The sequence below is a fragment of the Vigna umbellata genome, chromosome 1 (genome assembly GCF_029865625.1).
Source record: "Vigna umbellata cultivar VRB3 chromosome 1, Vumbellata_1.0, whole genome shotgun sequence".
Classification (NCBI taxonomy): Eukaryota; Viridiplantae; Streptophyta; class Magnoliopsida; order Fabales; family Fabaceae; genus Vigna; species Vigna umbellata.
The window spans coordinates 87,803,967-87,821,902 of record NC_142165.1 but is presented as its reverse complement, the minus strand read 5'-3'; the positions used below and the strand labels follow the sequence as shown (position 1 = coordinate 87,821,902).

General features: G+C 35.2%; 2 protein-coding genes across 4 annotated transcripts; one reads left to right on the top strand and one right to left on the bottom strand.

Annotated features, from left to right (window-relative positions):
- Window positions 1–6: 6 nt before the first annotated feature.
- LOC124826509 (Clathrin adaptor complex small chain family protein) lies at window positions 7–6,068 on the top strand. Of its 3 annotated transcripts, none has more exons than XR_015783713.1 (8): window positions 7–223; window positions 444–523; window positions 623–665; window positions 752–813; window positions 1,248–1,344; window positions 3,178–3,310; window positions 3,658–3,749; window positions 5,727–5,745. XR_015783713.1 is itself a non-coding variant. In XM_047299340.2 (8 exons), exons 2-8 carry the CDS (start codon window positions 455–457, stop codon window positions 5,791–5,793), a joined length of 501 nt encoding a protein of 166 aa, XP_047155296.1. In that variant the 5' UTR covers window positions 10–223; window positions 444–454; the 3' UTR covers window positions 5,794–6,068. The 3 variants fall into 3 exon arrangements, 2 of the variants coding, with proteins under 2 accessions (XP_047155296.1, XP_087960740.1); XM_047299340.2 differs by having other exon boundaries at window positions 10–223; window positions 3,178–3,248; window positions 5,727–6,068; XM_088104614.1 differs by lacking the exon at window positions 7–223 and adding an exon at window positions 929–1,067 and having other exon boundaries at window positions 508–523; window positions 3,178–3,248; window positions 5,727–6,068.
- A 206-nt stretch (window positions 6,069–6,274) lies between these two features.
- LOC124826508 (FAD/NAD(P)-binding oxidoreductase family protein) lies at window positions 6,275–13,582 on the bottom strand. Its single transcript, XM_047299339.2, has 15 exons — window positions 13,068–13,582; window positions 12,331–12,510; window positions 12,148–12,205; window positions 11,357–11,407; window positions 11,042–11,124; window positions 10,416–10,503; window positions 8,684–8,725; window positions 8,512–8,586; window positions 8,361–8,429; window positions 7,745–7,860; window positions 7,476–7,588; window positions 7,207–7,286; window positions 6,925–7,045; window positions 6,711–6,777; window positions 6,275–6,596 (listed from the first exon to the last, which is right to left on the bottom strand). The coding sequence occupies exons 1-15, from the start codon at window positions 13,481–13,483 to the stop codon at window positions 6,464–6,466; spliced, it is 1,692 nt and encodes a 563-aa protein (XP_047155295.1). The 5' UTR covers window positions 13,484–13,582; the 3' UTR covers window positions 6,275–6,463.
- Window positions 13,583–17,936: the final 4,354 nt, after the last annotated feature.

Here is a 17,936-nt window from a genome sequence, read left to right as displayed (position 1 = left end):
TTATTGCATAATTATTTTCTGGTCTATCTCTATGTGCACCTTGGACACACGCTGTAATCCTAATACGCTGGCAGTGGTGTGGGCTTAAACGAGGCAACAAAATTATTACCAGTGAAAAAATCGACAAACGGTGCGTTTAAGGATTCCGTTCGTCTTCACAGTTTGCAGTAAGACCAAGGAAAACAGCGGCCATCGGCGATTGTTTTGATCGGAGACGGAGCTGGTATATCCCGTTCACACTCTTATTCAATTTCAATTCAAGTTATTTTTCTATTTCATTGTCTCTCTAACTTTCTCCAAATCTCGTTTCGTGTAATTCATCGTAAGATTGCTTCACTTCCATATATCGTTGATATATTTTCGTGTGCTATGTAAGAAGTTGAATTTGAGTTATGATAAGAAAAGGAACTCCATTATTTATGCATATACTTAATTGGTTCCAGAAAGAAGCAAGATGATCAAAGCAGTGCTGGTGATGAACACGCAGGGGAAGCCTCGTCTCGCCAAATTCTACGAATTTCAGGTTCCTCCGCTCTCTTCAAACCCTTGGTTTCTGCATTTCCATTTCTCATTTAATTGATGCAATTTTCACACTTTTTATTTTCTTTTTGTCCGGGATCAGCCCGTGGAGCAGCAGCAGGAAGCCATTCGCAATGTGTTTTCAGGTCTCTCTCTCTCTCTCTCTCTCTCATTCTTTAATTTTCTTTTGAATTTTGGTTTCTTTTTTCGTCAATGTTGTTTCATTTTGTAGTATTATGCAGTAGACCTGAACATGTCAGCAATTTTGTGGATGCCGAGTCCTTCTTTGGCCCGGTACTTCTCTACTTCCTCTAAATTTGATTTGTCAGAGTGTTATGATCTGTGTATTTTAATTTTCATTAATTAGGCGTTGGAAAAAAAAAATGAGATTAGGGCTTTTTCTTTGCAGTGTTTGTTGGCACAGTACTGATTAAAAAGATTGTATGGATTTGTATTGGCATATGGTGGTGGCAAGAGTAATAGCTAGGACTGAATTACCAAGAACTTGTTTTGAAACTAAAGTTAGAAGGACTGCTATGATCGTAATTGTGAGTGTGCTTTTAGTTTATAATCGAAAACTTTCTGTTAAGTGTTGTGAGCTTGATGACCGACCGGCGTTGCCTGTGCTCTTTTGAGCAATTCTTTGGCTTGTTTGTAGTAATACTGTTATCTCATCTTTATTCATTCGAGGAATGGAAGTATGGATTTATTATTGTATTCTTATGCAGGACTCTCGCCTTGTCTACAAGCACTTTGCAACTTTATATTTCGTGTTCATTTTTGATAGTTCTGAAAATGAACTTGCTATGCTTGATTTGATACAAGGTAGAGTCTTATAATATCTAACTTTTTACTGCATTGCATTAAATGTGAAAATTGAAAATATCTATCTTTTAGAGGGACGAGTTGCTGAATAGATTAATTGATCATTGTACTCAGTAATGGTAACTTGTTGGTGTGCTTGGGAATCAATCAGTTTGTCACAAATGTCTTAAGAAGCTACGATGTTTTGATTGAAAAGTGGATTAATTTTTTTCTCTATTAATATAATTCTTATGAATTGGGAAAATTGATATCATGAAATGACCGATTTCTGAATGACCGTGGATAACAAATCCTGCTAAGATCTATCATAAAAATGGTGAATTTTCAACTTTGGTTATATATGATATAACTCAACGTTGCAATACTGGTTTTACCGTTCCTTGCATCAAAGTAATTTAGATTAACATTTTTAATACACATTATCAAATGCCTCTCAAAGTAGTTAATTCGTAATGTATGGGACCGATGCATGATTACAAATGACGTAGTTTTCTTGTATGGGTGTCATCAATATGATGAAGGTGGAGATACAACCAATGGAGCTTCTTTATGGTCCGTAATGGGTTCAGGACTAGGATTATTGAAGTTAGAATTAGAGTATTGTTTGTTGTTCTATGTTATTATAAAGTTGACTCTAAGCCTAATTCAACTCTACAAAATCTAATTGTAGGGTGATATTTGTACTCACTTATATTCTGGAAATTGTCTTTATTTCTAGTCGATGTGGAATTTTCAACACACCTCCCCCATGTCGAGTTATGTATATCTTGTGTATGAGACTAGATATTTGTGGGTGGTCCAATAACAAGTGGTATGATTGACCCAACAAACAACTAATCACGTTAGGATATACTCTAAATGACTCTAATGTTATATTAAGAAGTAACTCAACCCTATATAATCAGTTGCTTGTAAGGTAAGGTTTGCATTCACTTATGTACAGTAAATTGTACTTATCTCTAGTTAATGTGGGATCTCTAATATAGGTTTTGGATCTTTTTTAGTATGAACATATTTTGGATCTTTTTAGTATGAACATATAACATATTTAATATTCAGAAACTTAGTTGAAGTTATAACAATAAAAACCTGGATTACAAGATAAAAATTCTTCTAGAATTTTATACACAGACTGTACTTTAAGTACTTCATACCTACCATAATCATCCTAAAACTGATTGAAATAATAAAAAATAAATACTAGAGATTATTCCGTGTGAAAATTACAGAATAATGTTAAAATTAATTATGATAAACCGTTTATACCTTTTAAATCATTCTGATATTTGGTAGAGCTTAATGATGTCTTAATCCATGTATGTAGCCAACCTTGCATTGCGGGATATGACTTAGTAGTTGTCTTACACCATAAGCATGTGAAAGAATACCCATATGCATACGCATCTACATTATAGATTTTTAAAGGGAAAGAAAAGAAATTTAATCCATGTTTCTAGGAAAATGTTGTGAAACCTACTTACAAGTTGATACTAAAAACTCTTTTCAAGAAATCATGATTTGAATGTTTATTTGGGCTTAAATGCTTTTGTGGTCATTTTGCTTTTTTCACATTCTGAACTCTATTGGAGGTAATAGTGTTAAACGTTAACAGTCCATTTAACGTTTAAATTAGTCATTCTCTTCAACCATTTCAATTTTATTGCATATTGTTCCAAGGATCTGGTGGGGTAATTATTTGCCTTATCATTATATATTATCTATTACATTCTGCATGACTATGTAGATATGCTAACACTGTTTCATTACTGCTTCTGACATTGTTGTTAATTTTTTTTGTTTTTATTTGCTTATTTTGTCCCTTTCTGCCTTCAGTCTTTGTTGAAACATTGGACAAATGCTTCAGAAATGTATGTGAGCTTGATATCGTGTTCAACTATAGTAAGGTTGGATGCTTTGTGCCCTCGATTATGAAGTTTTCGTTCTTTATCTCAAATTGCTCTATATGGTAATGTACCCCTGTATAAATATATGAATTAGAAGCTGTTACGATTTCGGGAAACATTTTTTGCTGCATATATGATTTGCTGGTGTTTAATGCAGTCTATAAGTTTGACTCGTTGAATTCTCAAATGTGAAGCAATTGACAATGTTTGACTTTGCACTTTTTATTCTAGATTGACAACTCCTTTATATCTTTTTTTCTCCATAAATTGTGTTGTTTTGGAAATGCCCTTCAATTTTGGGAATCAATTCTTTCTTTTGCTTAGTACCTCAATAGTGATACTTCAACCTAAGCAAATCTGCATCTTAAATTTCCATTAATGTGTTCCTAAAATATTAGTTCGTCTGCAGTTGCATACTATACTAGATGAGATCATTCTCGGAGGCCAGGTGTTGGAGACAAGTTCAACTGAGGTGATGAAAGCTATTGAAGAAATAGCAAGGTGCTCTCTCTTTCCCTTCTGGTTTTTTACGTGGTCTTTCTTCTTTACATAGGACTCTCCCCACTCTAGCCTATTACTTTCTCCAAGAATACGATGACTTCTCTCTAAACCTCCCCTTCTTTATTTGTAGGCAATTGTGCCTTATTTCTTCTACTATGTCATCCCGCCAAACTAACCTAACTGACTTCCTCGAAATTGTAGACCTCACAATCTATCAATACTCCTAGTCCCCTTAAAGTTTCACCTTGTCCTCACCACGAATGGCTTGTAGCTGCCAAAATGAAGTTCCATTTGATGTTCAACTGATTAAAGCATGATTGATGACCAGGCCAGTTTGGCCCTGCAGCCCAAGAATAGATTCCACTCCTTTCAAGTCAAACACAAAACATGTAAACAGCTCTATGCTCCTTTAGTTCTCTGTTTTCAATGTCAGTTTTGGCCATGAAACAGCATCAGAGGTTCTTTAATTAATTATACTGAGATCCCATGGCTCCCTTACGAATTACACTACTACACATGATTACGACTGAGGATTACCAAGATCTTCTACCTTATTTTACTTTTGTGGTAGATTAATTTTGTACTACCCAAACCTAAGACCTCCATTGTTGTCATTGGTTTAGTCCTTGGTTGTCCACTTCTGCTAAACATTGGGACTTCTATCAATTTTAACCTCTTTGTAACCCAAAAAAGATTCATTTCTGCCACTATGATTCTTGATATCGAAGAACTTCATTTTCTTCTTCTTTTCTAATTCTTTGTCTAGTATGCTGTCAGGTTGCTCCTAATTCTTGTAGCTTTTGAGCTTCTGGTTTTGTTCTCGTCATAACTTCATATCCTGTCATGTCTTCTTTCACCCAAGGTTCGTCACCCTGACTCCCATCACTTGCCTCCCCGTGCTCTTTCCCCTCTTCCTGTACCTACTTACGTTAATCAAAAGCATACCCTGGTTGGAATATTTTGACCAGTACCTTCACAAATTTCCACCAAGAATGGGTTGTGTCGTTTCCATGTTACTCAACCGTGGAGAGAACATTACCTCTAAGAGCCTCAACTTCCTCCGATAGATAGCTTTTCTGCCTTTTGTTTGAGTGGCTTCAAAATACAGCTCTACCTGGATAACTTGCCAATAAATCTCCTCTCTAACAAATGTTGGAATCATCTTCAATATTTGTAACCCACCCATGGCACCAAGATTGGAGCTATAGTGATAGCAATGATAAGACTGCCTCAGAATCTATAAAGAAAAAGAAAGATGTATTTTTTTATCGATGAACACTAAATCCCAAATGTTGTGCCGGTGTACTAGCAGGCTTAGGCTTGAATTAGAAGATATAAAATGAATGATTTCCCATGAAAAGACCAAGATTCTGCCCACTATCAGACTATATAATCCCTGTCAAATGATAAAGATGATTTCTCTCTTGTTCTACCTACCCTCTTGCGCTTCTATATATCTTCATGCCCAACAAACTAATTAACTCCCTCACTGATAGATACTTAACTGTTAATGGTATCTATCCAAGTGCTACGTCATTCTAGTTAAATTAATTACTAGGTCCTTAAACTATTTGGTAATTTTTAATTAAATCCCTAAACTAAGAAAATTGTAATTGCATCGTTGTTCTTTTAATTTTTTTGTAACTTAATTAGTATTGATATAAAATAAAATTGGAAAAAAAATACAGATTTGTGTAGGTTTTAAAATCTTAAGAGACTTAATTAAAAATTACAAGATCAATGACCTAATCGTAATTTTTATTTTTATTTAATTTTAAGACCTTATTAGAAATTCCCAAATAGTTTAGCAAATTAATTTTTTTATAAAAAGACTTTTGTATGTATTTTACACAGATGGAATGATAATGAATCAAAATAATTATTTTTTACATATATTTCCGTATAACATTTTGTTGTTTATATGTATTTTTGTGACTGCATAAACATATATCTAAACGTGGTTTATTGATAAAACAGACTTGAAGCAGCATCCAGTGCAATCAATCTTGTTCCAAAATCTGTTTCTGGTTGGAGGTCCCGGTAAAATAATTTCAATTAAACCTCCGGAAGGTTGGGTCTACACATTGAGAGGGGCAGAAAGGTGAAATGTATCTATGTTCTGGAAAGTTCGTTGGATATTGTTGTCTAGAACTCTAGAGTGCTACTAATTGATATACGACTGACATCCAGTATCATAATTGAGTTGACCATGGAAGCTACTGCCCATTGATCTAACGACACGGATCGCTTAGGCAATTGGTGTGTTTGTATTTGTGATTGATTCCCTAACCATGTTGATCAAAATAACTATTGTGTACATCTTTAACTGTGCACTCATTGTTCCCAGCTGATCCCAATTTCAGTTAATCTGTTTGATTTAAATTACTTGAGAAGGTTTTACCTCGTATAAATTTTTTCCTATATAATTCTTGATCACCCGTATCATGCAATATCTACCGAAATCAATGTATTGAAACCCCAAAAATCATCTCAGAATTACCAGTTCTAGTTTTCTCAAATCCATGTCTAGTTCTGCATCGTTGTTATGCAGCTCATTCAATTTGATAAATAATTGTCTTTATTCTTCTATCTAATGCGTTCCAAATTTTGCAATAGTTACTGTAAATAATTCCAATGGAAGAGCCATCCTTTTCTAAGCCAGTTTACAGAAGTAACAATGTGGGTGAGGCATAATTCAGGATAACTCCCACCACTTAAATTCTTTCTCTCACATCTTGAAGAACTACGCGAGCAGCGTTACGTCCAGGTGCTCCCATAACTCCACCACCAGGATGTGCTCCACTTCCGCACAAATATAACCCTTGAAGCGGAGTCTTGTAGTTTGACCTTAGTCCCCCAATCAACGAAATATTCAGGTAATTATTATGTAGTTGAAACAACATTTATATGATCAAAAAAACAGAACCACATTATATTCCGGGCCACCATAAATTAGCTTACCACCCCTTTGCAGGTCGCATGAGGAAAAGGGAATCCAACCCCATAGCACCATGGAATATATTCCCTCCTGCCAAAAAGAACATTTCAAAATGTTAACGGTCACAATATACAAACTCTTTCTAGTAGAGAACATCGAGGGGTTGGGAAGCTTTTTGGCTCGCACAAAAAGTTTCAACTGCATATATTTTTGTTTGGGTGAATATGGCTAAGTTACCTGTCAAACCGATTACCCTTTCAAGATCTGGTGGAGTCAGCATGTCATAACCAATGATTGATGTGCTGAAGCCCGGAGCATATTCATCAATCAACGTGAAGCATTTTTTTGCAAACGCTTCCTGAATAGATTCAATATAAAATATTTAACAAGTTTTAGCATTAAGCAGCCACCTACTCTCACAAGTTCAAGACTAAGGTGGAACAAAAACAAATCCATGCACAGAAATGCATAACATAAGGAAAAAAAATCAATGCAACTAGAAATCCAAAATAAACTGACTCTGTAATCATGATCTTGCCAGTCACCATCCAATGGTTTGTAGGGTGTATACTGCACAAACAGGTTGATCACATGCTTACCTATGAAGAACACACATTTCATTAGGTAGATGTTATCAACAAAATCCACCGATCCGGTTCTAGTCTACTAGTGAAATTCAATGGGATGCCAAGAAATCATATGTGGCAAATACATTAAAGCAAAGTAATAAAACCTCCTCCAGTAAACTAAACATAGTAGGACATCCTTAAATACATAGTTTCAAGTACCAGGTGGAGAAATAGTTTTGTCCAGTACGGAGGGAATTGTCATCTCAATAACCGGTTTTCGCGATGGTGTTCCATTAGCTGCATCTTGACAAGCGGAGTGAATATCCTCCATGCTAGACATATATTAACGGGCAAAGAAAACTGTCATGTTCTGAGAAGAAATAAGTTGCAACTGTCCATATTGAATAATGTTAAAGCAAATGTATATATTGATTAGAAAGCATGACCTGAATCCACAATAGATGATCTAGGATTCAATTTTAAAATACCTTTCTGAACCTATATGAATTGTGCCGACGTGCTGTGGGCCAGCATGAGGATGATCTAACTTGCAAGAACGAAATTCGGGCAATTTATCAACAGCTACATTTATTTTTGTTGTGGCCTGTTTCAGTAGATATTTTCCAAATAAAAGAATGCCAATTAATGAAGAATTTACTGAGAACTTCCCCATATTCCATATTCTGTCCTGAGTACCAATGGTTACTGGGAAAAGAAAAGAAAAACCTATAACACCAAATCAAAATCTGTCCTTGCAGGTCTACATAACCGTTGCAGTCTGTCAAATGTCAATGACTAGCATAGAAATTAATCATACTTGATCAAAGAGGTAGTCTCACTGATTCATGTTGTTTATAAAACTATCCTGGTCCTGTTCTCTCTTTTTTTCTGGCCATAACTACACCAGGCTTGTTGTCTGATGAATTTTTGAAGTTTTTACAGGAAATGTGATTTTTCCATTCATGAATTCTAGGCATTCTTCGTTACCAATCAAACATAAACTGCACATATATTTTAATCTTACCTATTATTCTAGTTCCGTAACACAGTAGAGATTGAGGGTATTAAAAATATATATAAACTGAGAAAAAGCAGTTAACTTACAGAACTGTAGTCAGAGTGCTTAATGGCACGGACAAAATCATTGGGGAGTACATCATGAGGCACCAATTCCTGGTTCATATTAGCAGATTCTATAAATTAATGTCAAGTATTGGTACAGAAGTTAGTATTTGCAGCCAGTTTGAGAACTTACAATGAAAGTTTTGTATGGAGTTGCATTGGACAAAACAATTGAAGAATGCACTTCAGTACCATCAGCCAGAGTCACCTATATGCAAAGCCATATCTACAAAATTTAATTGCTAAGATCCACTATTAAAAATCCACTTAATTGAGAAAATTCAAATGTCAATAACAACACTAACCCCACAGACAGTGCTAGAATTTTCAATCAACAACTGAGACACCTAAAAGAATACAGAACAGCTGGTTAGAGCCCAAGAGAAATAGAAGAAGAAAAGGGAGAGGAGGGGTAGAGGTTAGAAACGAAACATTAATTCTCCTTCCTTTTTTCCCTGTTAAACAAACGATATCACAGGTTGATATTTTAATTTTGGATCAGAAGAAATGTAATTAGTGAATAAGGTCCTGTCAACAATAAGCAGGGAGATTAAAAAAAGAAAAGAGACAAAGAATGTGCTTGCTTCCGTTAAGGTATCTGCAAAAACTTTATTGGAGCTAAAGTTGAAAACTAAAAGATTAAGACCAGCCCAGACCAGCAATCATAACTTGGGAAGTAAAAGCAATCTGAATTCCAAGTTTGTCTTCATTGGGAAGATTTTGATGGCAAAGGAGGACGTTAGGATAAAAAGAGCGAACTTGCTTACAAGATTCTGCCTAGGTGGACCAACACTTTAATGGACTAATTTTTTGTACCTAATAAAATATTAATAATCTAAAAAATTAAATAAAATAGTAAAATAAATTATATATAAAAAATTTAATAAAGTAAGTTTTAATTTATCTAAAATCAAGGATATATGAAAAAGTAGATTCGAACTTAAAAAACAGAAAATTTAAGGAATGGTGTAAAATTAGTTGAAAGCACGTGATTATGGGCTCATCAAATGATAAAATTAGAATATTAAAAACATCAAATAAGTTTTATAGTTATTTATAAACAAATATCCCCTTTTAACATTGTTAGAGATTTCACATCAACTAAAGATAAGACTAATTTACTAGATGTAAACTTCATCTTATAAATCAGTTTTGTAGGATAATTAGACTTAAAATTCACTTTTAATAAACACCAATCTAAGAGAGAGAAAATTGCATGATGATATCACAATATAAGCAAAATTCATAACTAACTTCACTATACTTACTAATGTCATCCCCAAAGAACCCTTCATTTGAATGAGATTCTATTTCAAATAATCATCTCTCTTTCTTGATATCAAGATCAAACCAATAAAGGAGAGTTTAGGAAAAAGAATCTTTATTTTTTAAATGATATTAATAAAGTAAATGGCAAATAACTTCCTTAACTAGCTAACTTTTGCTTAATTAACGCACAAATTAGTTATTTTATCATCCTTTCCCTTCATATTCTTCTTCTCGTAATAAAATTCTTATTTTATAATAAATTGTTTATTATTTATTACTCTTGTTGACCTTATTCCTCATACAATTGACAAGCCTTTTAGCTTGCAAGTTATGGGAAAAACTACTTTTTTAAAAGGGCAACAATACCTTCCTCTCTTCAGTGTCCAGAACGGCCTCTGTAAAACCAGAAGGTATTATTGAGTATTGAGATACCCTAGTGTTTCAATTCTTATTCACATTTGAACAACCTTCAATTAGGTCAATGATTATGGTCAGCTTTTCTTGCCCGGTTACTTCTATTTCTAATTAGAAATTTATCAGAGATAAAATTTAAATATTTCAATACCCTTGACCTGCCTGTGGCCTCTAGTTTCATGGTTTCATTTAGCTTGGATCTTGACTAAATTATATTATTTTCTGGTAGTATTTAAAGATCCAATGGAATAAGGGCACAAACCTATCAGAATCTGCTTAGAATGTGAGAATTGTCGCTGTGCTTACTATGGAGGAAGCCAATTTGAGAGTTAATAGAGATTCTTGATGGCATACCTCAGCATCAGTCACAACATGCGCTCCAGCTTCAATAGCAGCATTACCAATAGCCTTGGATACTGAGCCCATTCCACCTTCAACATATCTATATGAAAAAAATAGCACGCTATTTACTCGCTTGTATGAACAATACAAAGTTATAGACAAAGGGTAGCTAATTGATAGTTTGTGTCTCTCAACTATAATTAAGAAATAATGATTCAAAAGTGTTAAGAAGAATATCATATTGAGACAAAATTGGTAGTGACATTTTTCTTTTGACAAATTTATCTACTCATGTTTATTTTTGTGCCTATTTTTCTACGTATAATGCATGTATGAAAGAAAATTTAAACACAGAATCAAAGAGGTCAATAATCTCCATCTTTGGACAAAAGGAAGTAATGCATAATACTTGAAATATGAAAGAAAGTACTTGGTAACCTATAATGTTCAAGTATGAAATGGAGAAAAAAACTGTCTATGGATTCCTTACTCTAAATGCTTTGGGTAAGATGCAGAGGAAAGTACAAGTAAACTTAATTTCAGATCATTCCAGCGTATGAAAAATATTTTGTCAAAGAACAGTATTTCATTCTAACCATGCACTAGAAAGATATCAAACTAGCAAGAGAAATACATACGACCAAATCCCACGATCCCCATCAGTTTCTCCCATCACATGATGTAGCAGAACGTATCCACTTCCTGGGGTGTGGACACTGACCTGCATTACAGATATAGAAATACTATGTATGCTGTGAAAGATGAAACAAAGAGTATGCTATTTTTTATCACAGAAAACTCCGTAGAATAGTTGTACAGAAATTCTAAGTCTCTGTCTCTCAAAGAAGAAGGATTAAGAATATCATATCTTGAAATTGTTTTCTACTTTGGTCCATGTTGTCGGTTTACAAAACAGCAGTGCAATTTTTTACAGTAAAGATAACTGCCCTTACCGTACTGCCTATCACAGCATCAGTTGCAAGGGTTGCCTTCAGAACATCTGCCTGCAGAAATAATGCCATACAAGACTTTACACCATTAAGAGAAAAAACATATAGAAATTGCAACCTTATTAACATGATTTATTCACAATGTATTTGATTTTGAAAGATAATTGGGTCAAACTCAACATCAAACTAATGAGGAAAGGTTGCTTAAGTCAACCCCTTCACATCCGAGGTTAGACATCTAGAGCATGAAATTTAGAAGACTAGACATTAACAAGGAGCCCAACATTAGAACTAAGATAGACTCCAATACCTTACTGGAATTAAGAATGAACTAAGCCTATCTCAACCTCAAAAGTTTGCCCAAGGATGAAGGATTTCCCTCAAGTCATTATAAGGGAAGGGGTGTGTTCCTCATATATTGAGCCAGCATGGGATCTTAACACCCGACCAACAGAGTAGATATCGTCATATTAGTATACTGAGAAATGTATGCTATGCGATGGAATATATCACAAAAAGAAAAGAAAAGATTAAGATTACATGCAATCTTTATTCCATGATCAGATATGCAACCCAGTGTCACGTTGAACACTTGAACTAGCCTTTTGAAAATATGTTTATATTAAAAGTAAATAATAAAAGGAAGTACAGCAAACTTCTGAGACATGAGATATGATCACAAACAAAAGTCTATAACATCAAAGAACTGAGAAGATATATGATTAATGATCAAGACATATAGTCCATTTGAAGTTGAAGATCTAAGTGAAAAGTAAATAAAACCATAAAATTACTTCAAACCAGTTATTCAAAACTTTAGAAGATGGGGACAACAGAAGGTCCATAAAGTCCCTGCCAAATAAATAAACAGTTTCAAATTAGTTGCTACCATGTACTCTTTACAGGTTTTGTATTCAAAGCATCCCCAAATCATTGGTCATAAAACAAATTCCTCTTGGATAAACAAACACACTTACACCATATCCTTTTGTCCCAAGGAAGACACATGCCGCAGACAACTCGCCCAAAATACTGAATTCTGTATTTTATTCTTCAACTTTTCATTAATAGACGATTTATGCTGCACAGATTCAGGTGGAGGCGAATCCAGCACTAGATCCATGAACTTAGAGAAGTTCTCAAGCTGACTCTCATATCTAAAAGATTAAGAGAAATTATTAAGAAAATAAAAGAAAAAGCAGGACATCTTATCAAATCATGAACATACAGTCAATGCAGGTTGAATATAAGGTGATCAAACAAATACGCATCTTTGAAGAGGTTATGAACAGATTGAATGAAGAATACCAAGACACATTCGACCAAGTTGCATTACTGTTTAATAGACAAATAACTTTTTAAACTTTTATGGTTATCTATTCAAAGTTGTTGAACCATTGAAAGAGCGAATAAGATGCAGCTTCTTAACTAGTTTTGGTGATGTCAGAACTAAAGTTTGACTCTTATAAGGCCTTTAGACTGGATGTGAAATTCAATTCTGATTTTGGAACAACATCAAAAGTCAATCAGAACTGAATTTGACTTTGATAATTCGTGTTAACATAGGTTGTTGGAGCGACACTCCAATTTTTTTATGTTAATCAATACTAGATAGCTTGTCAGAAACTGTATCTAGGTTTTTGAGCGTAAGAGTTAGATTTATTTTGTCTAATATGGAGCAGAATAATGCAGCAGAGTGGAAGAAAAGAGAGACCTTGGATAAGCCTCAGCATCTGCGAGCGAGAATTTGGATATCTCAGAGTGGTTAAGCTGCTTATCGGGTCCCAAAAGAAGGTAGCGTCCATCAAGGCAGGGCGTGAACGACGATGGATTGCGCTTCAGAAGCTTCAAGCCATGCTTCCCCAACTCCAGTTCCTTTATAATGGACGGTCTCAAAAGGCTTTGGAGGTAACTGCACCGCGAAAACTTGAACCCCGGAACAAGCTCCTCTGTCACGGCGGCGCCTCCAATCACGTGGCGGCGCTCCAGCACCGCCACAGACAGGCCTCCACGCGCCAGGTATGCCGCCGCTGTGAGGCCGTTGTGGCCTCCGCCGATTATCAGCGCGTCCCATTTCTGGCCCTTGAGAGTGGCGGTGGCGGTGCTGCTGCTGAAGCTCCTTCGCCACATTGTGTTAATGTTTGGATTTTGTGTTAATTATGAAAGTATTCATGGTTTTAATATTATTGTAGGGGTTTACTGGGTTCGTGGATTTCGACTGTGTGGGTTTATGATATATAAAAGTTAGGAACTTTCAGTATTTTGAAAGGAAAATCTTGTTGAAATATCTTATGGATTATATCGTAATTCTTTTCCAAATAAATATAGTATAAAAAAAATTAGCACGGAGAAAATCAAAAAATTTATTATTTATTTAAATAATTTAACTTAAATTGCCTTACTCTTGATATAATTTAGGTTTAACCATTCACTAAGTCCCTATTTTCGCATGAAATCTCAATTTCGTCCCTTTCTTTCTGAAAATATCAATTGGGTCCCAATTTTATGAAAATTGCAACAAATAGATCCTTTCCGTTAAATAGTGTCAAACGGCGTTAGTGTGATGGCACGCTGTACTCTGACGTGGATGACTGAAGAATCTTTCGTTTTCCTCTTCCTCTTTTTCTTTCTTTTCTTTATCATTTTCTTCCTCCTTCATCCAACTCGTCATTATCTGTATCATCATCCTAACTTCCGACTTCCAAGGTTCTCTTCTCTGAACAATGACTTCTCTTGGAAACACGAAAGCAGCCATGAAGACGATGAAAGTGTTAGACTCTTGCCTAAATGCAGCCATGCTTTTCATCTCCCTTGCATTGACATGTGGCTCAAATCTCACTCCAGTTGCCCTCTATGTCGTGCTAGCATATTCACCTTCAATGCTGCAACAATTCATGTGGCTACCCCAGTCATAGAATTGGGCAGTGGAACTTCAGAAAACCAACATGCAGATGAACATGTTGCTGTTACTACAAGGGACAGTGATTTGGATGCAGTGGAAGGAGAAGTCTCACACGGTGAAGCGGTTCTGAAGACTGCATTGCGTGCTTTGAGTGATCTAGGAAATTTGAAAGGAAGGCATAGTGTAACACAGCCAACATCCACCAACCATTACATATAACCACATACCTCATTCATCTCCAATACCCACCGTGACCCAACCACCTCACCTTCTTCCTCCATTTTCATCATCCAACTTCAAATTCAAATTCAATCATCTTCAACTCTCACAAGAAAAACCCATTCACTCAACAAAACCATACCCTTCAAAACCAATTCACCTCAACAAACAGAAAACCAAATATGCTTCAGCTGATTCCTCCATTCTGTCAACGCCCACAACCTATATCCATCCATTAACCACTAAGAATCCCAAAGACCAGGGTTGCCGTTTGTACCAGGGGGATCCGAGACCGTGGCGGCCCGGGTGGCGTTGTCGACGGAGTCGTGGACCGGATAGAGGATCCCCTGTGGAGGTCGTTTCGTCGTGGCGGCTGGATCGGGGCTCGGCAGTGGCAGTAGTGGCCAGATCTGACGGTGCGGCCCGTGACAGTCTCGGAGGCAGCGGCAGCCAGTATCAATCCGGTGCAAACCTCCCGCGCGAGAAGAAGAGAAAGGGAGCTTGGAGCGGCGGCCGGCGGTGGCTTCGTCCATGGGCATCGGAAGTGGCGACGACGCTGGCTGGAGTGCGGTGGCCATTTCCGGTTGGGACGCCGGCGAACTGCTGGGAGAAGAAAGAGACCCTGGGTCTCTCTTTGGTCTGGCGCGGAGAAGAACGGGAAAATACTGCTGCTGCTGCTTGAATGAACACGTCAGATAACACGTCAGAGTACAGCGTGCCACGTCACACACACTGTAACGTCGTTTGACACTATTTAACGGAAATGATCTATTTGTTGCAATTTTCATAAAATTGGGACCCAATTGATATTTTCAGAAAGAAAGGGACGAAATTGAGATTCCATGCGAAAATAGGGACTTAGTGAATGATTAAACCTATAATTTATTTGAAGGAGAGTTATGAAGAAAAATATTTTGTTAAAATTGAGACATTTGAATTTTTTTTTAAAAAAGTTTAAACTGCAATCATTATTCAACCGAAAAAGTGATATTTAATTTATTTTATACAACTTGTTTGTATCTAGATATATAATTATAAAACATTTACTAAACAGATGAAGATAATTAGTTCACACTTTTAACACAGATTTCATTTTTCTCATAAACTTGTTTAGATTTTTGTTCATATTCTCTGATCAAATATTCAATGATTTTACATCTTGCATTTAAAAAATAAATAAAAATCTTATCATGAAATTATAGTGTTAACTAATAATATAACATTGACATTGATACTTTAATAACTTAAAGTGGGTATATATGGTTTTAAGCTGGTGAACTACTTATATAATTTGTAATTTGACAAATATAAATTTTGAATTTTAGAAATAGATTTGGATATGTATAATTTTGGCTCAGTCTGTGAAGTATCATATTCCGACCGAACAGAATTTATAAGACATAAGGTTAGATAATTTATTTATTTTAACATATTAAAGAAAGATCAAATCAAATAAAAGCAAAATAAATTGAATTGGATAGAATTTATTTAATTTTAAAATAAAATTAATAATTTGATAGTTAAAACAACAAGTTATTTTAACTAAATTATTTTTTAATGAGTGTGACAAGAGATTATTCTGTCTTAAGGGATAATCATAATTATATCTAACCAACTATAATAAATACTTCGAGATTTTGTTCTTTTTTAGCAAAATAATCTTTCGAAAGTAATGTATTTGTTTGGTAAAACATTTAACTTAGATTATAAATAAAATCGTGATAAAATTATTTCAGCTATATTTAATAAGTTTTAATTTATTTGTTATTGTCAGAAAGAATAGTATTATTTGTTTAAGGTAAAAAGATGATGCAGAGAAATTTAAGTTGAGGTTTGCTAAATTTGAAGATTGAATTATTTGGTGAAGGCCAAAACAAAATATTTTATTGATGTTTAATCATTTACTTCGAATGACTTAGTCTATGATGGATAATTTTATTTTACGTTAGTTATTTGCTTGAGTTTGTGTAATATTCTTAATTTGATGTTAGTCATTTATTCAACAACTTTAATTGAGTATATTTAATGTCTTTGATAAATTGGTTAGTGATAAATTACTTGAATACACAAAATATTTTGATTCAAATCATTTGTTTTTAATGACTTTAGTCCAGGATAGCAAATATGTTTTGTATTGTATAGTCATCTAGTCAACTATTGATCAAATGGTCTGATATTAGTATATTATAATTCACATTAAGCAATCAAGTAATAGTTCAGTTAGACACCTAAGATGATCAATCGGTCGTAAGCACTTAAAATTATTAAGTGTCACCTATAATTAGCTTTGTATGTAAAACACGTTTACCAGGTATTGGGTCATTATTATGACTATGTTAAATACAAGTTTTTCTCGAAATCTATAAATACAAGTTTGAGGTAAGGAGGTACGTGATTACATTTACTGCGAATTTAAAATTTTACTGTACTAACCAAACAATCATGTTACTAACTTGAGCATCGGAGTACCTTTGATGGATACATCTCATGCATGGCTTAGAGATAGAATATTAAGAACTTGAAAGAACTATGTAACCGAAATTGAAGACGATTATAGAAGGCTCAAAGAAAAGTGTGAATGGATGTTTTTATTATGATCCCTAACCCCATACCCGAAACATTTTGGCACTCATCATTGGACCGTAAGATTCTAAAGTAAACTTCGAGAAAATGAGTTTAGAAGACACGATCGAGATTATCAAAGCGTTGCAACAATAGATGTTGGAAATGCAACAACGATATGAAGGAGAGCTAACGACCTTGCGAGTCGAGAACGCGGCCAAGGCCGAGAATGTGACGACGGCCAGAACATTATTGTTTGGTTGGAGCAAACCGCCCAACATTCTATCCCAGCTAGAGTGAAACAGCCTACGAGAACCAAACTTAGGGATAGTACCCTGAAAATCGTGCAAGAGGAGAACTCAGGGATAGGGACTAATCAACATTGTGACTCAAGGAGGAGGAGTTGTAGTAGGAGCAGGGACCACCCCCTGTGCGACCACATCAACATTGTATCGAGAGGATTCGCGGGTGACATGTCTTCTTCCTTGACTAGAGAACACCACGTACGAGCCCTCAAAGCGGTTTATTTGGTGGAGAAGAAGTATAAATATATGTCGCTCAACACCTTCACATATGAGGACTTCAAAGTCCATGACCCTGATCAAGACGACCCTATTGTGATTACAGTGGAAATAGCATGATACGGAGTGAGCAAAATGCTCAATGATCAGGGAAGCTCGGTCGACATCCTATATTGGAAGACCTTCCAGAGGATAGACCTTTCGGAAGACCTCATTGTCCCATAAAATGAGCAGATAGTTAGTTGACTTTGTTGGATAATGGGTGGACACCTATAGATATGTGAACCTAAAGACCAGGTTGGGAATCAAATGAGATAGCTTAGCATGAAGCTCAGAATTAGATACTCATGGAGGAGAACACATCTTGCAATGTACTAAT

Excerpts from the sequence above, each read along its gene's own strand:
- LOC124826509 (XM_047299340.2), top strand. The coding sequence starts at position 455 with ATGATCAAAGCAGTGCTGGTGATGAACACGCAGGGGAAGCCTCGTCTC. Across the intron at positions 814-1,247 it reads CCGAGTCCTTCTTTGGCCCG|GACTCTCGCCTTGTCTACAA; the intron begins GTACTTCTCTAC and ends ATTCTTATGCAG. Across the intron at positions 3,249-3,657 it reads TCGTGTTCAACTATAGTAAG|TTGCATACTATACTAGATGA; the intron begins GTTGGATGCTTT and ends GTTCGTCTGCAG.
- LOC124826508 (XM_047299339.2), bottom strand. The coding sequence starts at position 13,483 with ATGTGGCGAAGGAGCTTCAGCAGCAGCACCGCCACCGCCACTCTCAAG. Across the intron at positions 11,408-12,147 it reads TTTTGAATAACTGGTTTGAA|GCAGATGTTCTGAAGGCAAC; the intron begins GTAATTTTATGG and ends TTATTTCTGCAG. Across the intron at positions 8,430-8,511 it reads CTCCATACAAAACTTTCATT|GAATTGGTGCCTCATGATGT; the intron begins GTAAGTTCTCAA and ends AATATGAACCAG.